This window comes from Vulpes vulpes, chromosome 10 (genome assembly GCF_048418805.1).
Source record: "Vulpes vulpes isolate BD-2025 chromosome 10, VulVul3, whole genome shotgun sequence".
Lineage (NCBI taxonomy): Eukaryota > Metazoa > Chordata > Mammalia > Carnivora > Canidae > Vulpes > Vulpes vulpes.
Genome location: NC_132789.1, coordinates 85093030 through 85116542, shown reverse-complemented (window position 1 = coordinate 85116542; position 23513 = coordinate 85093030). Strand labels below are relative to the sequence as shown.

At 36.5% G+C, this 23513-nt stretch overlaps 1 protein-coding gene across 1 annotated transcript in view; it reads left to right on the top strand.

Annotated features, from left to right (window-relative positions):
* IQCM (IQ motif containing M) overlaps window positions 1-23513 on the top strand; it is a gene marked incomplete at its 5' end in the record, with an annotated part of 337033 nt that overhangs the window by 254961 nt on the left and 58559 nt on the right. The window contains one exon of the mRNA XM_072722489.1: window positions 18528-18689. Within this exon, the coding sequence (XP_072578590.1) occupies window positions 18528-18689 (162 nt within the window). The remainder of the gene's footprint in view (window positions 1-18527; window positions 18690-23513) is intronic.

Here is a 23513-nt window from a genome sequence, read left to right as displayed (position 1 = left end):
CTCCAGTTGACTTACTTCACTCAGCATAATACCCTCTAGTTCCGTCCACATCGAAGCAATGGTGGGTATTTGTCGTTTCTAATGGCTGAGTAATATTCCATTGTATACATAGACCACAGCTTCTTTATCCATTCATCTTTCGATGGACACCGAGGCTCCTTCCACAGTTTGGCTATTGTGGACATGGCTGCTATAAACATCGGGGTGCAGGTGTCTTGATCTTTCACTGCATCTGTATCTTTGGGGTAAATCTCCAGCAGTGCAATTGCTGGGTCATAGGGTAACTTTCTTTTTAACTTGAAATATCTTTTGAATTATGTATTGTGAGCTCAATAAAAACTGCCCCTGTGCTCTTAAGTTTTTTGTGCTGTTGTGTTCTCTCAAAGTAAGAACATTCAGACTAAGATGAGAGAAGCACTTGTCTTTAGCCACATTAGAGTTACATTAATGGATTTAATCTGGCCATTCTGAGACTCAGATCTTCAAAGAAAAATGAAAGGCATATTTTTAAAATGGAATGCTTGAAATTAACCAGATTACCCCAATCATTTATGAGACTATTTTGCATTACTTCTAGTACATAGATATTTACACACAAGGATCAGAGGCCCCTTGTTCCAGCTGTTTTGACTGTCATTTAAAAAAAAATTGTTGAATCATCTTTTCCTGTTATGTATTCTGACAAGTTTTTCTTAAGACTATTAATTATGTTTATTTTATAAACTGTAGCCATATTTTGCTAAGATTATAATAGTTTTCAGCTATCTTGTTGAGTTTTATTATGTAATTGTTCCCCTGAAAATAATGATAATATACTTCTCATAATTATGCATCTATCATTTAGGATGTGACTTTGTATCTTTTTCTTGACTTTTGCATTGTTTTAAACTTTTAAGACATTAGATGATAATGATAAAGATGGACATTGTTGCTTTTTCATTAATTTTAGTTATTATTTACTGATGATGCTTGTTTTAAGTTTTTCTCTTCCAAGTTTACTAGAATGTCTTTATGAAGAGGGTCTTTAAAATTTTTTATTAGATACCTTTTCAACATCTATTGAAAGAATTTACATTTTACTTGATCCATCTCATCGCCAGCTTAAATTCTTATTCCTCCTTGGTGAGCCTGGGTGGCTCAATTGGTTAAATATCTGATTTTGACACAAGTCAGGATCTCAGGGTCTGGGACTGCTTGTCCCTCCGCCCCTTCCCCTACTCATACTCTCTCTCTCCCTCTCTCTCTAATAAATAAATAAACCTTAAGAAAAAAAAAACTTTGTTCTTCCTTAGGTATTAAATATGCTTTTGAATTTTTATGTTATTATTCTATTTCAGGTTTTTAGTTGTGACGCTGTTTACTCTTTGTTGCTTAATAACAATGATGCTTTTTTGGGGGGGTTGTTTTTCTATATTTTTTAATTGGAGTTGGATTTGCCAACATATAGCATAACACCCAGTGCTCATCCCATCAAGTGCCCCTCTCAGTGCCCGTCACCCAGTCACCCCACCCACATACCCCCACCCACCTCCTCTTCCACTACCCTTTGTTCGTTTCCCAGGATTAGGAGGCTCTCATGTTCAGTCACCCTCTGATATTTCCCACTCAATTTCTCTCCTTTCCCCTTTAATCCCTTTCACTATTTTTTATATTCCATGAATGAATGAGACCGTATAATGTTTGTCCTTCTCCGATTGACTTACTTCACTCAGCATGATACCCTCCAGTTCTATCCACGTCAAAGCAAATGGTGGATATTTGTCATTTATTTTATTTATTTTATTATTATTTTTATTTTTTTAAACTTTTTTATTGGAGTTCAATTTGCCAACATTTGGCATAACTCCCAGTGCTCATCCCGCCAAGTGCCCCCCTCTGTGCCCATCACCAGGTCACCCCAACCACCACCCTTTCCACTACCTCTTGTTCATTTCTCAGAGTTAGGTGTCTCTCATGTTTTATCACCCTCACTGATACTTTCACTCATTTTCTCTCCTTTCCCTTTATTGCCTTTCACTAATTTTTATGTTCCCCAAATGAATGAGACCATATAATGTTTGTCCTTTTCCAATTGGCTTATTTCATTCAGCATAATACCCTCCAGTTCCATCCACATCGAAGCAAATGGTGGGTATTTGTTGTTTCTAATGGCTGAGTAATATTCCATTGTATACATAGACCACATCTTATTTATCCATTCTTCTTTCAATGGACACTGGGGCTCCCTCCACAGTTGGCTATTGTGGACATTGCTGCTGTGAACATTGAGGTGCAGGTGTCCTGGCATTTCATTGTATCTGTATCTTTGGGGTAAATGCTCAGCAATGCAATTGCTGGGTCATAGGGTAGCTCTACTGTTAACTCTTTGAGGAACCTCCACACAGTTTTCCAGAGTGGCTGTACCAGTTCCCATTCCTATCAACAGTGCAAGAGGGTTCCCCTTTCTCCACATCCTCTCCAATATTTATTGTTTCCTGTCTTATTAATTTCCCCCATTCTCACTGGTATTAGGTGGTATCTCATTGTGGTTTTGATTTGTATTTCCCTGATGGCAAGTGATGTGGAGCATTTTCTCATGTGCTTGGTGGCCAGGTCTATGTCTTCCTTGGTGAAATTTCTGTTCATGTCTTTTGCCCATTTCATGATTGGATTGTTTGTTTCTTGGCTGTTGAGTTTAATAAGTTCTTTTAGATCTTGATTATTAGCCCTTTATCTGATAGGTCATTTGCAAATATCTTCTCCCATTCTGTAGGTTGTCTTTTAGTTTTGTTGACTGTTTCTTTTGCTGTGCAGAAGCTTTTTCTCTTAAGTCCCAATATTTCATTTTTACTTTTGTTTGCCTTGCCTTCATAGATGTATCTTGCAAGAAGTTGCTGTGGCCAAGTTCAAAAAGGGTGTTGCTCGTGTTCTCCTCTAGGATTTTGATGGATTCTTGTCTCACATTTAGATCTTTCATCCATTTTGAGTTTATCTTTGTGTCTGGTGTAAGACAATGGTCTAGTTTCATTCTTCCGCATGTGGCTGTCCAATTTTCCCAGCACCATTTATTGAAGAGACTGTCCTGTTTCCAGGGAATAGTCTTTCCTGCTTTGTCGAATATTAGTTGACCATAGAGTTGAGGGCCCACTTCTGGATTCTCTATTCTGTCCCACTGATCTATCTGTCTGTTCCTGTGCCAGTATCACACTGTCTTGATGACCACAGCTTTGTAGTACAACTTGAAATCCGGCATTGTGATGCCCCCCGGCTCTGTTTTTCTTTTTCAATATTCTCCTGGCTATTTGGGGTCTTTTCTGATTCCACACAAATCTTATGATTATTTGTTCCAACTCTCTGAAGAAAGTCCATGGTATTTTGATAGGGATTGCATTGAATGTGTCAATTGCCCTGGGTAGCATTGACATTTTCACAATATTAATTCTTCCAATCCATGAGCATGGAACATTTTTGCATCGTTTTGTGTCTTCTTCAATTTCTTTCAGAAGTGTTCTATAGTTTTTAGGGTACAGATTCTTTACCTCTGTGGTTAGGTTTATTCCTAGGTATCTTATGCTTTTGGGTGCAATTGTAAATGGGATTGACTCCTTAATTTCTCTTTCTTCGGTCTCATTGTTAGTGTTAGAAATGCCACTGATTTCTGGGCATTGATTTTGTGTCCTGCCCCACTGCCAAATTGCTGTATGAGTTCTAGCAATCTTAGGGTGGAGTCTTTTGGGTTTTCTAGGTACACTTTCATGTCATCTGCAAAGAAGGAGAGTTTGACTTCTTCTTTGCCAATTTGAATGCCTTTTATTTCTTTTTGTTGTCTGATTGCTGAGGCTAGGATTTCTAGTATTATGTTGAATAGCAGTGGTGAGAGTGGACATCCCTGGCTTGTTCCCGATCTTAGGGGAAAGGCTCCCAGTGTTTCCCCATTGAGAATGATATTTGCTGTGGGCTTTTCACCGATGGCTTTTAAGGTGCTGAGGAATGTTCCCTCTATCCCTACACTCTGAAGAGTTTTGACAGGAATGGATGCTGTATTTTGTTAAATGCTTTCTCTGCATCTATTGAGAGGATCATATGGTTCTTGTTTTTTTCTCTTGTTGATATGATCAATCACATTGATTGCTTTACGAGTGTTGAACCAGCTCTGCATCCTGGGGATAAATCCCACTTGGTTGTGGTGAATACTCTTCTTAATATACTGTTGGATCCTATTGGCTAGTATCTTGTTGAGAATTTTTGCATCTGTGTTCATCAGGGATATTGGTCTACAATTCTCCGTTCTGGTGGGGTCTTTGTCTGGTTTTGGAATTAAGGTGATGCTGGCCTCATAGAACGAGTTTATAAGTATTTTGTCCTTTTCTATCTTTCGGAACAGCTTTAGTAGAATAGGTATGGTTTCTTCTTTAAACGTTTGATAGAATTCCCCTGGGAAACCATCTGGCCCTGGACTTTTGTGTCTTGGGAGGTTTTTGATGACTGCTTCGATTTCCTCCCTGGTTATTGGCCTATTCAGGTTTTCTATTTCTTCCTGTTCCAGTTTTGGTAGTTTGTCGTTTTCCAGAAATGCATCCATTTCTTCTAGATTGCCTAATTTATTGGAGTATAGCTGCTCATAATATGTTTTTAAAATCGTTTGTATTTCCTTGGTGTTCGTGGTGATTTCTCCTTTTTCATTCATGATTTTATTAATTTGAGTCTTTTTTCTTTTTCATAAGGCTGGCTAATGGTTTATCTATCGTATTAATTCTTTCAAAGAACCAACTCCTGGTTTTGTTGATCTGTTCTACAGTTCTTCTGGTCTCTATTTCATTGAGTTCTGCTCGAATCTTTATTAATGCTCTTCTTCTGCTTGGTGTAGGTTTTATTTGCTGTTCTTTATCCAGTTCCTTCAGGTGTGAGGTTAGCTTGTGTATTTGAGTTTTTTCCAATTTTTTGAGGGATGCTTGTATTGCGATGTATTTCCCTCTTAGGACTGCTTTTGCTATATCCCAAAGATTTTGAACCTTTGTGTCTTCATTTTCATTAGTTTTCATGAATTCTTCTCTAATTTCCTGGTTGACCCTTTCATCTTTTAGCAGGATGCTCTTTAACCTCCATGTGTTTGAGTTTCTTCCAAATTTCTTCTTGTGATTGAGTTCAAGTTTCAAAGTATTTATGGTCTGAAAATATGCAGGGGACAATCCCAATCTTTTGGTATCAGTTGAGACCTGTTTGTGACCCAGTATGTGGTCTATTCTGGAGACAGCGCCATGTGCACTTGAGAAGAATGTGTATTCAGTTGCGTTTGGATGTAAAATTCTGTATATATCTGTGAAATCCATCTGGTCCAGTGTATCATTTAAAGCTCTTATTTCTTTGGAGATGTGCTTAGAATATCTGTCATTTGCAGAAAGTGCCATGTTGAAGTCTCCTAGTATTAGTTTATTATTATCTAAGTGTATCTTTACTTTGTTTATTAATTGATTAATATACTTGGCAGGTCCCACATTAGGGGCATAAATATTCATGATTGTTAGGTCTTCTTGTTGGATAGATCCTTTAAGTATGATATAGTGTCCCTCTTCATCTCTTACTACAGTCTTTGGGATAAACTTTGATTTATCTGATATGAGGATTGCTACCCCAGCTTTTTTTTTTTTTTTTTTTGAGGGCCATTTAAATGGTAAATGGTTCTCCAACCTTTCATTTTCAGGCTGGAGGTGACTTTAGGTCTAAAATTAGTCTCTTGTAGAAAGCAGATAGATGGGTCTTGCTTCTTTATCCAGTCTGAAACCCTGTGTCTTTTGATGGGATCTTTTAGCCCATTTACATTCAGAGTTGAAACATATGAATTTAGTGCCATCATAATACCTATTCAAACCTGTTTCTGTGGATTATTTCTTTGGGCTTCCTCCTTCTTTTACAGGGTCCCTCTTAATATTTCTTGCAGAGCTGGTTTGATGGTCACATATTCTTTCAGTTTCTGCCTATCTTGGAAGCTCTTTAACTCTTCTATTCTGAATGAGAGCCTTGCTGGATAGAGTATTCTTGGCTGCATGTCCTTCTCATTTAGGACCCTGAATATATACTGCCAGCCCTTTCTGGCCTGCCAGGTCTCTGTGGAGAGGTCTGCTGTTCATCTAATATTTCTCTCCATATAAGTTAGGGATCTCTTGTCTCTTGCTGCTTTAAGAGTTTTCTCTTTATCTTTGGAATTTAGAAGTTTTACTATTAAATGTCAAGGTGTTGAATGGTTTTTATTGATTTTAGGCAGAACCCCTCTATCTCCTGAATGCCTGTTTCCCTCCCCAAATGAAGGAATTTCACAGCTATGATTTGTTCAACTATGCTTTCTGTCCCTCTGTCCCTCTTGGCGCCCTCTGGAACCCCAATTATACATAGATTTTTCCTCCTGAGGCTGTCATTGATTTCCCTTAACCTTTCCTCATGGTCTTTTAATTGTTTTACTCTTATTTCCTCAGCTTCCTTCATTGCCATCAACTTGTCTTTTATGTCACTCACTCTTTCTTCTACCTCCTTAACCTTGATCTTTAGGACCTCCAGTTTGGATTTCATTTCATTTAATTGATTTTTAATTTTGGCCTGATCAGATCTAAGTTCTGCAGTCATGAAGTATCTTGAATCTTTTATGTTTTTTTCCAGAGTCACCAGTAGCTTTATAATTATGTTCTGAATTGGCTTTCTGATGTCAAATGTAATCCAAATTCTGTAACTCTGTGGGAGAGAGGACTGTTTCTGATTCTTTCTTTTGTGGTGAGTTCTTCTTTCTAGTCATTTTTCTCAGTGCAGACTGGCTGTATGAGTGGACTGAGTCAGGAATATTAAGCACGACCTAAGTAAATTTCACCCTAGATGATTCTGTTGAGGTCAGAGACCAGAAATTGAAAACAAAGATCAGAACGAAACAAAACGAAAGGACTACTAAGGTGAAAAACAAATTTTAAAACAAAGTAGTAAAAAATAAAAGGTCAAGAATCCTAAAGAAGAAGAGAGGGGAAAAAAAAGAAAAAGTAAAGAAAAAGAAAAAATTTTAAAAAAAGGAGAAGAAACAAAGCGGGGGGACTGGGAGATCGTGGTGGTGATGAAGTTGTAGTGGAGGGGGAATGTAGTCTACCTGAGGGGTTCTAGAGGGTGATCCTCTTGTTTCTGAGTATATTAAGTTCTGCATGTTAGAAAGATGCTCAGTCCCAAATTTATATAAACCAGAAATATTTGTAGAGGGCCCCAACATTGACCACCAATACATAAATGAGATAAAAGAGGGGGGCAGAATGGGAATGAGAAATATCATGGAATGAACCAGCATGGTATACTACTTGGTTCTCTGGGTGCATGCTGGTCATGTTTTAGAAGGTATTAATTACCCCATTGGAGAACAAAATGAGGCAGAGAAAACAAAAAACACAAAACAACAAAACATATCTTGTATATCTCCCCAAATGAGGTTGAGTATGTTGAAGGGAATCTAGAAGTGGAAAATATATCTAGGACAATATATCAGAATATATCAGAAAATATATCAGAATATACAGAAAATGTATCTGTAATTATAGAAATATGAAAGTCAAAAAGGAAAAAACAAAAATGAAGGGGTGGTAAAATATTGTAGTAAATGTGGGAAAAGAGAAAAAAATGGAAATTTACAGTGTGATATAAAACCGAGTTGCACTGGAAAAAGGAAGAAAAAAAAAAACGAAAGAAAAAACAAACAGGCAAACAAACAAAAAACCCAAGGGTCAGTATCCTCTGGTTCTACATACTGTAAATCCCTTGAGTTCCCCTGGAGCTTTCCAGCACTGCTTGGTCAAGAACTTGCTCTTCCCCAGTCCTTCCAGCTGGTCTTCTGGGAGAGGGGCCTGCTGCGCTCATTCTCAGGTGTGTGCACCTGGGGGAGCTGCCCCGCCCCCTGCCAGGTGCACGGCTCAGAGGGAGCTGTTGACCCTGTGAGGCCTCTGTTTCCTGGCGGCTCCGATCCTCCCAGAGTGACACCGGGAGGAACAACAGCACTGGCGGCGGCCAGCTCTCCAGCCCTGGAGTCCGCTCCCACAGGAGCTACTGCAGCTCCCAGTCCGCAGGGGCCTGGATGCTCCGGAAGCGGGGGGCGCTGACCTGCACAGTTGGGGGCTCCCGGTGGCAGGAGCGTCCTCGCTCTCCTGGGCCCTCCCCGCTTCTGCCTGTCCTGAGGGGAGAGCAGGATCCTGGGCTGTGTCCCCGGGCGCCCTGGGCTTGCTGCTGGAATCGCGCTCCCGGGGCCGCACCGCACAGCCCCCTCCGCGAGGAGCCCCCCTGAGCTGCTCCCGAGGCTCCGCTGAGCCCGCTCCAGGCTCCAGCCCTTCCCGCGCTCTCTCCCGGGCGCCCCTCCTCTGTTAGTGACCCCGGGAGCCTGGGGGCTCCATGGCCCCTCCTGGGGTCCTGCCCGAGCTCCTTGCAAGGGCCTTTCTGTCCGGGAAGAATCCGGTGCGGATTTTATTTTTAATCTTTTTTTTTTTTAATTTTTATTTATTTATGATAGTCACACAGAGAGAGAGGAGAGAGGCAGAGACACAGGCAGAGGGAGAAGCAGGCTCCATGCACCGGGAACCCGACGTGGGATTCGATCCCGGGTCTCCAGGATCTCGCCCTGGGCCAAAGGCAGGCGCTAAACCGCTGCGCCACCCAGGGATCCCACGTGCGGATTTTTAAAGTTCCTGCTTCTTGGGGTTGGGCTTTCCTGAGCGGGAGGCTCCTCGTGGGGCCCCTCCCCAACTGGCTATTTATTTATTTATTATTATTTATTTATTTATTATTTTTTCTGCCTTCCTACCTTGTTGGAAGCAGGAACTCTTCTCTCTGTAGCCTTCCGGCTGTTCCTCTTTGTTTTCAATATGATCTGCAAGTGATCTAGGTGAGTTGGTGGGGACAGGTGACCCTGCTCCTCCACCAATTTCTCTTTGAATTCCAATGAGGCTTTTAAAAAGAAAACACAGATTTATCATTGAGCTTTTCTTTAGCAATTTATTTTAGGTTTTAACATAACTTTTTCTTTTTTTACATAGGCTTTTAGAAAAAAATATCCCTCATAAGGAATCCTTATAATTCAATTGGAATTATTAACCAAAGCTATCTTATTGTTTTACTTAGCTATATAATTTATGTATGGTAGTATGATCTGCAGTTTTATCTAAATTTCATAAAGACAGAAAAAGGGAAAAATTACTTAGCTTTCTTTATCACATACTTGAAAATGTGTTGAATTTGCTTTTGTCTAAATAGTAAAAATAAAACAGAAATAAAATTAAAATGTTAGCATATTTATGAACTCTGTTCCACTGCAGAAGTGAAACTTTTGAAATAACTGTACTTTGATTATTGAGCAATCTAATAAGTACAATTCCATAACTTTCTATTTTATAATTGAATTTTTATTTGCTTTATAAAGATGTATCAAGGACATAGTTTTCTTATATTTAACCTTTGAATTATATACTAAAGAACATTCTGGCAAAATTCACAATATGTGCCTGTTTACATGAACTGAGGGGATTTAAAAGAAGTAATATTTGTATATTTTAAGAATTTTTAAATTAGTATTTGCTGGATTTTAACACATTTTTAATTGATGCATGTCCTTATTTTGTATTCTTTACTCTCCGTCAAGTGTTAGTGAACATTTTTGCTTTTCTTTAAAGTGAGTAATAACAGTATTTAACTATGATGTGAAAGATCAACAGTTCTTGCATTTATTTTTACTGGTTAAATCATCCAATGGCATAGTGTAACTGCCTTCAACCATTCGCCTTTTGCTTTTGAATATTTTGCTCCTTTGTTAATTATCGTTAAGATCTTGTATTTCTTAAAAGAAATTAAATTTAAGAAAGTTTTATTAATTTAAGAATGTAGATGCTTTAGATTTGAATAAGGGGCATTGATGACATAAATAATTTTTATGCTGATAAACTGGTATCCTTCTCTTAAATTTACTAATAAATAGAAAAGTTTATATAAAAATGGCATGACAGAAAATTATAACATTCACTTATTTCAAATAAAAGGAAATGAAAGCATCATAAGTCCTGTGGCAGTGACAAGATATTAAATGGACAATATTTAGAAATTTGTCACTTAAAATGAGTGGGTTGTAGATGATTCCACCACCAGTTTAAATTCATATTTGATAACCCCATACTGAAACCTCCTATGACTGGTCAGTGGCACATGAGAGATAAATTAGCATTTTAATGAGTGAATAATGCTCACAATGGAAGAAAATCTCCATCATCACCACTGCTTTAGGCTTGTGAACTTCGTGTTTGTAGGAAGGTTTTAAAGTATATTTTTACCTTAGTGATAAATTGAGTTACATAGTAGTGCAGTTACTGGGCAAAGGTAAAGGACTGGCTACTTCTACCCATAGTTGTAAATACTTCTTAATAATCAACTTCTTAACAAGGTCCACCTTTCTGGTTTAATAACTGAGGGTCACTAGTGAAGCTTTGTTAGCCTCCTAACTCTCCCTGATACACTTAAGACTTGTCTTGAATTTAATGATTTACACACATGCTCTATTTAAGTATTGAGTCTGTGCTGGGATTTGTGTTGAGGACAGGCCCATTAGGAAGAAACTGACATTTTCAAAAATCCTAGAAGCTGAAGGTTCTCATCATTCAAAGTAAATATTGTTCTTTCATCTGAAATCATGTTGCTCTTTCATTTTTAGTGTTAAAATACCCTTTAATAATGATTCCAGAAAGGGACAATTATGAAAATAGGTTGCCTTTATTTTTATCATTCTTACTTCTTTTTAAAAATTTTTCAAAATTCAAAAACAATTTTTTTAATTCAATTCATTTTAATTAACATATACCATATTTTTAGTTTCAGAGGTAGAATTTAGTGATTCATCAATTGGGTATAACACCCAGTGCTCATTACTTAAACTGACCTCCTTTAATCCCATCGCACAATTGCCTTAACTCCCCACCCACATCCCCTCCAGCAACCTTCAGTTTGTTTCCTGTAGTTAGAATCTCTTATGGTTTGCCTCTTTCTCTGTTTTCAACTTATTTTTCCTTCCCTTCACATAAATTCATCTGTTTTGTTTCTTAAATTCCATATATGAGTGAAATTACATAGTCTTTGTCCTTCACTGACTTATTTCACTTAGCATAATACCCTCTAGTTCCATCCACGTCATTGCAAATGGCAAGATTTCATTCCTTTTGATGGCAGAATAATATTCCATTGCATATACCACATCTTCTTTATCCATTAATCTGTCGCTGGACATTAAAGGTCTTTCTATATTTGGCTCTTGTGGACATTGCTCCTATAAACATTGGGGCATATACCTTTCAAATCGCTATGTTTGTATCATTATTCTTTTTGTTTTAAGATTTTATTTACTTATTCATGAGAGACACAGAGAAAGACAGAGAGAGAGAGGCAGGAGAAGCAAGTCCCATGCAAGAAATCTGATATGGGACTTGATCCGGGGTCTCCGGGATCATGCCCTGAGCTGAAGGCAGGCTCTCAACTGCTGAGCCACCCAGGTATCCCTCATTCTGACTTCTTCCTCTTCTTTTTTTTCTAATCTTTTAAATTTTTTTAAAGATTTTATGTATTTATTCATGAGAGACACACACACAGAGAGAGAGAGAGAGAGAGAGGCAGAGACACAGGCAGAGGGAGAAGCAGGCTCCATGCAGGGAGCCCAACGTGGTAATCGATCTCAGGTCTCCAGGATCACACCCCAGGCTACAGGCGGTGGTAAACCACTGTGCCACCGGGACTGCCCTCATTCTGACTTCTAATGTAAAGCTGACTTTAAGTCTATTTCCCAATTAAAATATTTTTTATCTCTCTGGGATCTTTAATTTTTATTATTTTTTTTAATTTAAATTTTAGGTATTTAACATACAATGACAATATTGGTTTCAGGAATAGATTTCAGCGATTCATCACTGACATACAACACCCAGTGCTCATCACAAGTGCCCTCTTTAATACCTGTCACCCATCTAGCCTATCCCACACACACTTTCATCCACCCTCAGTTTGTTCTCTATCCTGAGTCTCATATGGCTTATTTTCCTTTCTCTTTTTTTTCTTTTCCACCTTCCCATATGTTCATCTGTTTTGTTTCTTAAATTTCACATATGAATGAGATCATATGGTATTTGTCTTTCTCTGACTGGGTTATTTCACTTAGCATACTTAGCATAATACACTCTAACGCCATCCATGTTGTTGTTGCAGATGGCAAGATTTCATTCCTTTTGATAGCTGAGTAATATTCCTATATATATACTATATATATTACTATAGTAATATTCATATATATATGAATATATATCTATATATATATATATACCCCACATCCTCTTTATCCATTCATTAGTTGAGGGCCATCTGGACTATACTCTGGTTTCTCTTCAGATAACATAAATCTTTCATCTTTTACCAACTTAAAGTTATTAATATTTTATTTTTTTAAACTATCTGCTCAGCTTATTATTTTTAATAGAAAAATTTTAGTATTTATTTGATCTAGGAGTGATCTGCTAACAAGTGTCCTACTAACTACCTATGCCCTATTATGGTTTCTTTGGGGTTGTAGGAGAATAAAAATTAAGCATATGGGATTAAAGTTGGCAAATACTGAAAGTAATAATTATTCCTTATGCTTTTTTGTATTTCCAAAGTTTCCTATGATGAATACATAATGTTTTTAAAACCATGAAATAATGTTAAAATAACCACAAAGCCAGAATATTTGCCAAGCACAAATAAACTCCCATAAGATCCCATTTATAATTTTTTTAAATCACTGTGTATAATTCTGGGAACCACTACCTTAAGCATTCAGATTCAAGCTCTGCAAGAAGGAAGAAACGAACTCTCAATAATGTAGTGCCCTGTTTGGAAAAGGAAAGAGACATTTTGGGGTTCTCTGAAAATTCACCATCTAGTATAAACATTGAACATAAGGAACCTCACTTGTCTGAGAGGCAGGGGAATACTGGAGGATGCTAAGGAAGTCACACTGGGATTTTATGCTAGCTTACAGCCTTAGCAAACTAAGAGGGTTTTAATCATTTGAAGAATACTGGAGTTGACCTGAGAGATCATCAATATCCTCTACAAAATAGGTTCTTCTTAGAAGACCAACATCAGAAAACTTCCTGGGAAGAGCTATGAGCTGCTGCCTCTGTGAGAGAAGCCACAGTGCTGACTAGCAGACTATGCTGGGGTAGCTGATGGCTTAAAAAGATGGGAAGAAAGGAGAGGCCACCAGGGGAAAGGCCACCAGGTGACTAGCAACTCATGAAGCCACTAAAAGTTCCATAATAGCAAGAACCTCACATTTAAAACAGTGTGGCATGCTTGTTAAAAAGATAGGCTTTGAAGTGAGACTATTAAAAGTAGATCCTCGCTTCATTATTTATAAGCTATGAGGCCATGAAAATGCCCTGCAACCTTCCTCTATCTCCCTGAGATTTGAGTATAATAATATGAAATTCACAGGGTTGTCAGCAAGTTAAATATGTTTGCTTTTAGGATTAAATCAGCTAATGCATGTAATCTGCTTATTAGTACACTGCTATCGACATATGAGACTCCCCAAAATACTATCAGTTACTATTTTATTTATATAACTTAAAAGCCTTTTATTGACCCTTTGTGAGTATTGGGCACTCCTAGGTGATAGGGGATACAGTGAGTGGGCTAGCAAACAGTCATGGACCTTGCTTGCCTGGAGCTCAAAGTCTTGTAAGGGACACAGATTTGAGTCAAATAATAATACAAAGAATATAATTACAATCTTCAGGGAGCATAAATGAGGAAAAGTGCAGAGGACAACAACTCTGGGAATGCATAATGTAGAGACTTGATCTAGTTTGGTGATAGTCACAGGACACTCTCAGGAGAGACATGAAGGAGGCATAGAAATTATAAGGTAATGGAGGGAAGGAGAGGGGAACATGCCAGGCAGGGAAGAACATCTTGTGCAAAGGTTCTGAAACAGGAGGAAGCAAGGTGTATTTATGAAACTGAAAGAAATCCAAGATTGTCAGAGATGGAGGAGGCGGCAAGGCCGGGATGTTCAGAAGTCTTTTAGGACATCGTAAAGAGCTGGCATTATTTTAAAAACATCAGGAAACCATTAAATAGGGAAATGTATAAAAAGTACATTTAAAAATATTATTATGTCTGCTATTTAGAGATAAGATTGGAAGGGCCAAGAGGACTAGGAGACTAAAGTGTTTGTGTTGACATATGTGATATTTTTTTCTAGATTCTACCATTAGCTAGATGCTATTTTACGGAGACAAGAATCCTTGGCACAGGACAGGTTTTAGCACATAGACTTTGAGATACCTATTTGTTAGCCAGGTGGAGTTCTCAACTAGCTGACTGGGTATCTTGACTTTACCACATTTGGTTAACTCTAAGATATATACTTTTGCATTTTAATGTTTCTGAAATTAAGTTACGTCTTATAATCAATGGTAGGCCATAGTTAAATTTCTAGTCCTTTATATTTCTTAGTGGTGTGTATATTGATGGGGCCCTCAACATCTGTAATGTCTTAGATCTAACAAAATATTGTTTTCACTAATAATAACAAGGAAGACCACCATAACACCAATGAGTAGCCCGCAAGTGACCAATTCATAAAAAATTCTGATCAACACCCAGTAGGAACCACTGGGCCTTAAAACAACCAAAATAGTGTAAGAGTGGCCAGAAAGGGCAATGGCTTCAAGACAACTGACCTTTCTTCCACCCACCCAAGAGCCAGCAAGATGGAGGAAGAGACAGGAAACTGCTATCTAAATAGGATAAAGGCTCTACCAGCATCTGTTAATGGAAGTCATCATAATTATAGTAACTAATAACTAATGCTTAAATAATACTGGATATAGACTAGGTGTTCTCAAGACTTATGTCAACCTATGTAGTCCTCATAACAACACTATAATGTAGACAGTTTTGCTAAAATACTGAGCTGGAAAGAGGTTAACTAACTTGCTTCAGTCATACAGCTCATAAATGGCAGGTCCAGATTCACACCCAGGCAGTGCAGCTCCAGAGCCTCTGTTATCAACCACTGCTATGTCTAATGAAGATAATTAACCCCTTGGTGACCTGGGAACAATAGAGAATTATGGAAATTTTGTGAGGGCTTTTGCCAACAGAACCAGACCTAGGACACATACACTGAAGATCTTCAAATTTCTACACACATATGGCTTGGGGAGGAAGGGGTAAGAAAGAGCTCTTGTTCTGAGTTCTGAGAACAGTATTACAACATCTGAATCCAATGTGGCAATATCGGCTTAGCAGTGCATTAGAAGGAAGATATTCCATAAATAACAAAAAATTATCAATATCAGCAACAAAATTTACATTCCTATTTTTATCTTGGAATGACATATGTAATTAAAAATAAAGAGAGCATGTTTTGTAAGCTATATGTTCTCCAAAATTAAAAATGCTCACCTGTAATCAACTTTGATATTATGAAGGAAAAGTAGAATTGTTCAAAAATCATAATACCTTGTTCATATAAGCTCCAGGCCTCCATTTGTGTTACCTAATGGCAAACGGTGACGGTAGCAGGACTCTGAGCTAGGAACCTTCGATGTGCATCTCTGTTAGAGTTAGCACTGTGTCTTATTTTCCTAACAAGTGCAACATTTCCCCGACTTCATGTGTTTCTGTTTAGTCTTCAATCAGGATACACCAGTGAGAAAAAGTGGCAGCTCCACATTTACCACTGTTGAGATTTTAGTGAGGGCATTTTATTTTGCTTGACATGGAAACATTTGTTTTTATGAAAAATACAGTGCTTTATGGAAACTAATAAGCATAATCCTATCAAATAAAGTTGCTAAATATCTTTTTTTTTTTTTAAACTAAAGGAGTTAGAAAGATATAAATGTCAGGGATGGGAGAAACCTTAAGTGCAATTCTATCTTTTAACCCTGAATAGCTGCAATTATGCTAGTTTTTCCTACTTTAATTGTCTTTATGGTTTCAAAGAGAGAAACTCTGATCTATTTTGTTTCCTTATCTTGTCCATCATGGAAAACTTCAGCGCGGTATTTTATTTAGCTGTGTGATTTCTGATTGATGCTGCATTCCTAGCTTCCCTTACAACTCAGGAAGTCTCCTCCTGCCTGAGGAGCTCACCTCTCCACTTCTTGAAGAAGCATGGCTGCGTGGAAAAGTAAAGCAAGTTCACTCCTCAGCATTGCTTTATTATAGTTCCAGCTTCCTCTCTTCTGTTGACAGATGATGTTGGCAGGCGTTGGCATATATATCACCTATATAATTCTAAATCTATGTGTAATCTTGAAAGAAAATCTATATGTAATCTGTTCACACATGCGAGCATATGTGAGGATGTCTGAGTTTTTGTTTATTTTGTTTGTTAGTCACAAGGGAATGATTTTGAATTTTCCCTTTTAAAAGGAGGCAGGAAAGTACTTAAGATGTGTATAATTGAAAGATGCAATTACATATTATTTATTGTTTTCTGACTCTCATTGTTTCTATTACTATTGAAATAATACTAGATGAAGACTGACAATACATTAATCTAGTACATATAGACATGGTGCCATATAAATACTTTATATGTCTTATGTCACTTAAAGCTTAGGATCATCCTAACAATAATTATATGGGGCCAGTATAATCGCCTGAAGGTAAACTGATTTGTCTAATATTTCACAGCCTGTTAACAGTGATTTGAATATTAGGGCCCAGGCCTGACTATGTCAGCTAGGGTCCACTTATGAAATAGAAACTACATAGTAATTTGAGCAGGGAGAGATTAATGTAAAGAATTATTAATTATGATCTGCTACTAAGGGGTAAAAATAACTTTAAAAATTTGAGAAGATCAGATATAGAGTGGCTGGTATTCCTAGGTCTGAGGCAGAGCACCTAAGGAAAGAACAAGTTTTAAAGAACCTACCCCCACCCCACCCCCACCTCCATGGAGCCACGTCTTGGAGAGGGCATAGCTCTGGCCCAGTGAATGGCAGAGAAGTTCACTAAGAGAGCAAGCTAGGGGAACTCACGGGAAAGCCACTTTCTGGAGTTCTTGGGGAACTGTCCATAGGGAGCTGTCACACTATGGAACCTACTGGGAACCCACTCATGGGAAGGTGTTGCACCATGGAACTTGGTAGGAAGCTCCCAGTGTGTGTGCATATGGTGGGAGGTGATTCTAAGACACCTCCCAGAAAGTGCCCTACCCTGCTGGCTGCTGTGCACTGTAAGAGCCAACAGAGAGAAGTACCCAGATCCAGGAAGAGCCCCTTCATTATCTAGTTCCCTTTTTTGCTCTTTATGGAAGATGCTTAAAATTGTGCCTTATGACCAGGAAGTGATCTAGTCTCACAAACAGGACAGTGAAAGGTGGATTGGGAGTGAGGTAATGGATTGATACCTGGCACACAGCCCACCAACAGATCTGCTTTCTTAATCATTTAAGCATTATGTCATACTGCTTTATACTTACTTTACCATAAAATATACTATTTAACAAAATAAAGGAAAGAAGAAAGAAGGAAATTAGGAAGGAAAGAAAGAAAATGTAATAGGGTTATAAATGAAGATTTGCATCATATGATAGTTCTCTTTTCTTTTGAAATATTTCTAGGTAGAGTCACTTTGAATTCATTGCTCAGGAGATTGTCTTACTGAGTTTTAGGCACTGGCTTATCAAACAAAAACTGAAGCTGCAGCAGGAGATCCAGGGTCCATAACCAAAGAATTTTCATTCTACGGTTCAAATTATTTTTGAATTCTAGTTTTCTCATCTTCTAGTTAATGCAGGTTATGTTTGGTTGATAATCATTTGTTTGCAAATAAGAGCTTCCTTAGATAAGCCAAAGCCTAATTACATCATTTACAGACTGCAAGATTTAGGCAAGTTATTTAATTTTTCTGGGCCTCAAATTCTTTATGTAAAATGGAAATAATAATAAGATATGCTTTATAGATATTTATGAAAATGAAGTGTATTAATGTTTAAAAGCACTTGGAACAATTCCTTGCATACAGTAAGTGGTATATAAGTATTTGCATACATATCATTATATTTTCTTATACATCATAGCCTAGAAATATTAATTCAGTCATTTTGCTTTAGGGAACTCTACACTTAGTCAACATTTTTGTCAGATTAATCTGATTTCATTATTTAATGTTAATTAAAAAATACACATGGTTACATGTATAACATGAATGCTGTTCATTGGTTACCTTACTTTTTCCCATACCTATTAACAATACTGCTTTAAACTTACAGTGTTTGAAGATGATATTTGTAAACCTCTTACTTCTAAATTTTTGCTAGGAATTATCTAAACAGTAAGATTGTTGATGAAGTACCTTTGGCTAAAGAAAACCCACATTGTCAACATAGCCATTAGCATTCAAATTATTAGTCTTTAATTTGCATCCTTTACATAAACACAGTAGACATTTTGTAAAAATGTCTAAAATTTAAAAATGTTTTAATGTTCTTTTGTTTTTTACAGAAGACCGTGACAAATATTCTGAACTCATCAAGAAGTTCAATGCAATTGAAATGTTATTTACGCTCTATCCTCCTCAAGGTGCCCATGTGCGTAATAATGTACGACTTAAGTCAACTTGGCTGAGACCCATAGTAAATGGGGAAGAAGGATATAGATATATAGGTAAAATGCTGAATCTTATTATTTCTTTTTATAATATAGAAGAAATGACTCTTTATATGTCTCTTACTTGTCACTTAGATGATGTGACAGGAAGTGACCAGGAAGTGATCTAGTCTCACAAACAGAATGTTGGGTAATTCCTAGGCCGTACAGAATATTCATTTCAGTTCTTAAGTAGTGTGCCTGCAGTTTAAAGAGTGGCTGTTTTACACTTTGGTACCTCCTTGGGAATAGTGGAAACACACTGTGTTGTTTCATTCACCTGATGATGGACATGTGTGTTGCTTTCAAAAACGTGATACTACAAGGAAAGTTACAATGAACATTCATTCACATGACTGTGTACAGACAAATGCTTGCATTTCTCTTAACCAAACTGTCTTCCAAAGTAGTTATATCATTTCATATTCCCCATCAGCAGAGGTCTGAGAGCTGTATTCATGCACTCCACAGCTACATCAATACTTGGCATAATCAGTTTTTCTAATTTTAGCCATTTTAATAGGTCTGTATAGGTATTCCATTTTGATTTTCATTTACATTTTTCTAGTAGATAATGATATTTGGTGTATTTTCATGGGTTTGTCATTATGTTATCATCATTGGTGAAGTGTATGTTAAAATCTTTTGACCAATTTTAATATAAATATTTTTATTTGTAAGTGTTGAAAGTCCTTTAAATATTCTGAATATAAGTCCTTTACCATATATTCTTTGAAAATATTTTCTCTTAGTCTGTCTTGTCTTTGCTATCTTTTAATAATGTCATTTGAAAAGAAGAGTCATTCTTTTTTGTACTTGACTCAAGGTATAGGTTGAAGTTTTTTTTTTTTTTTTAACATGTTGATATCCAAATGTGCTAGTGCTATTTGTTGAAAAGACTATCCTTCTATTAATTAACTTTATATTTTGGCAAAACAAAATAAACTAAGAAGATATATAGATGGCAAATAAGCACACGAAAAGATGATCAATATCATTAGTTGTTAGGAAAATACAAATTAGGGATGCCCGGATGGCTCAGTGGTTGGGTGTCTGCCTTTGGCCCAGGACGTGATCCCGGGGTGTTGGATAGAATCCTGCATCAGGCTCCCTGCATGGAGTCTGCTTCTCCCTCTGCTTATGTCTCTGCCTCTATCTGTGTTTCTCATGAATAAATAAATAAAATCTTTAACAAAAGGAGAATATAAATTAAACCCACACTAAGGTGCGAAGACTCACCTATTGGAAACACTAAAATAAAGTTTTATTTAATGCCAAGTATATAGAGCAATTGAAATATTGCATTGCTGGTGTAAATGCAAAATGATACAATCAATTTTTAAGTATTTTGGTCCTTTCTTATGAAGTTAAACTACTCTAACCATAAACCTAGCCATCTTACTCCTGGGTAATTACCCAAGAGAAATGAAAGTGTTTGTTTGCCAAAAACTTATATATAACTGTATTCAGTTGCTTTGGTCATAATTGCCAAAAGCTGGAAACAACATAAATGTTCTTTGCCTGGGGGGTAGGTAAACAAAATTTGTTATATCTTCAAAATGAAATATTTTCAACTATAAAAAGGAATGAACTATTGATACACACAACAATGTAAATTTCACATGCATCATGTTAAGTGAAAGAAGCTAAATTCATAGGCTGTATTTAGATTCTGCTTAAATGACACTTTGGAAAAAGCAAGACTATAAGGGCAGAGATCAGTCCATTGATTTCCAGGGCTTACAGGTAGTAGGAGGGTTTGATTACAAAGAGGTAGCATGAGGGAGTTCATAAGGTGATGGAATTATTCTGTCTCTTGGTCATAAGATTCAGCAGTTATATGACTCTGGGAATTAGTTAGAATGAACTACCAAAACAGTGAATTTTACTATAAATAAAATTTTAGAAATAAGCACAAAATAAAAAAAAGAATTTATATGAATGTCATACAAGTCCAAAAGAGATGTTCATCATTATTATTAATTAGGGAAATGTAAATAAAAACACAATGGAGTACCGCTATACACTTAATTGTAATGGCTAAAATTAGAATGACTGAACACACCAAGTGCTGGCAGGGATGGGTAGCAATGTTAACAGTAATATTCATTCACTGCAAATGTAAAATGGTAAAAATGCTTTGATATTTTCTTAAAAAGTTAAACATATACCTATTTTATAACACACCATACCAATCCTAGATATTTACCCAAGACAAAAGAAAATATATGTCCATATAAAGACTTGTACATGAATATTCATCGATTCCTTTTTTGTAAAAGACTCAAACTAGAAACAACTCAAATACCTATGTACAGGTGAAAGGATAATCAAATTGTGATATATCCATGCAGAATACTACTTACTAAGCAATATAAAAGAACAAGCTATTGACAGTATTGATACATGTAAAACAACATGGCTGGAAAGAATTATGCTTAGTGAAAGAAACCAGGCAAAAAAAGAGGACAGAGTATGATCCATTTATATAATTGTTTAGAAAATGCAAACTAAACCTTATAACAGAAGCAAATCTATATTTACCTGGGATGGTGGTGGGCAGTGGAAGTGAAATGTTACGGGTTACAAAATTTTGGGGTGATGGAAATGTTTATTATCTTTGTATTATCTACAAAACTTTGGGGTGATGTTTTTATGTATATATACATATGTCAAAATTCATCGAGTAGTAGACTTTAAATATGTGCAGTTTTCATTTATACCTCAACAAAGCTATAAAAATAAAGTTGAAAACATAAATTTAAAGAGCCAAGATAGTGCAATTTGTATTTTGATAATATTTTTGAGAAATGGTTTTTCTTTAAGTTTTAAAGCCAGCATTTTAGGATTTGTCTATGGGGAGCCACAGATATACTGTTTCCCATTGGGCTAGTGCATATAATGGTATACTTAAGTGCTCTTTTCTGATAGAAAGAATAAAGGAAGAAGAGGGAAAGAGAAGGAAAATAATGAAAAAGATAATAAGGGTTTTAGGTTTTATAAGATGAATCAAGACCCTGGTTGAGATTTATCTTCTTTTTGCTATTTTCTACCAGAACATAAGCACAATGCGACCCATATCATTCTAAAAGATTTGTGTTCATTGTTTATAGCCTATTTGTGAACTTGATACAAATAAAACAAGCATAAAGGAAATTTGCAAGAGGCAGTATGTTGTAAGTTAAAGACTCCATCCTCTGAGGTTTTAGCTTATCTTTTCCCTTTTAAGTAAGTGGCCGAGGTCTTGCATCTTTTTGAATTACAGTTGTTATTAAATTGATAGACAAAATAGTTTGTAGTATTTGCCTTGAGAAAGATTAGTCTATTATAGAAGTACTTTCTGAAACTCAGTATCTGCTCCACTAGAAACATTTTAGGGAGGATAGCTCTGGGAATTTATTATGTGTCCCAACATTAATAATACTCCACTATGTAGGCACTTCTGTTTATTGATTTCACTCTGTAGATTTAGAGAAGTGTCATCAGCAAGAACTGAAGGGTAGTTAATAGAATTACTGAATGCTCGATAAATGGCATGGTTGCTAACAAATTATGTAGTATTAGGACCATACATATTCTAAAATTATTCATTATATCCATGTTTTTACATCCCATAATTCCTATCACAGTAGTTTGAGTGTCACTGGAATGCTGCATAAGTCATAACTTCAAATTACTTAATATACACAAAGTATTTCTTCTGAATCATAATTTTATGATTTTAGATCAATGAAGTAAAAAAAAAGTAAAAAATTTTTCTCCAGGACCATATGTTTTGTCAAACTTATTTTCAGAAAATAAGTTTAACAAGCCTTTTGGAAGGTTTGTATCTTTTGTTATCTTTCCTTATGACTTGTCTGTCCTTGAGTTCCCGGGTCTTGTGGCCTGTCATAGACACACTGAACTTGTTTCTCACCTTCATTAAGTTTTTGTGACTTTGGTGGATTCTCAACCTGGAAGCTGTAGATTATATTAAGGAACTCTTGGAATTCTAATGGGAATACCTTGAAAGGAGTAGGTTAGCCATTATCTTTCAAGAAAATCATTTAGAGAATACAAATGAATGATTAAATTACTTTCTCAAACCAGTGGTGCATTCTTAACTGAAATCATATTATTATATTAATGTAAGGTTTCTAATTAGTTCAGATCCTGAATAATGAGCAAAGACCTCCAGTTCAACGACTTCTTTTCCATATATCATTTCCAGCCCTTCATATAGTAAATTTTACGTACTCTTATAACATATGGCTATTTAAGTTATGTAATTAATACTGGAACTGATTTCTTGAACTAATCACTGTTTTGTTACCCATTATAAAAGTACAAGATACCTTCTATGCTATTCAGTTTATTCCATTGCCTTTAGGCAAGACCTGATGTACATTAACCAAATGAGAATTCCATCTTTACATACTCTGGCAATTACATAATTGCCCTTGACAGTCAGGTCTGATTTTTGATGATGATCTCTCTCAGAACTTTCTACTCTGCAACACAAGACTCTTTTCTTACACTTGCTCCATTACAGTTGTAACTTTTCACTATCCACAAAATTAAGGCTACATAGATTAATAAGAGTCTTTATTTTTCTGTGATAGGTCTTTCAAAATATTATTCCTCAGAGGCCCTCTTTCTAATCCTTAATGTCTTCTGGCACTTCTCCCTAAACATTTTTCAAATTTTCTCATTTCTTTTAAGTGATGGTATTTAGAAGAAGATACGATAATCCAATATATCTAATTTATTGTGAATATAATCCAACTACTACATGTTCTACTTATATCTTTGTACTTGACTTAGATTTTTAAAATACACATCTCAGGGGTGCCTGGGGGTGAC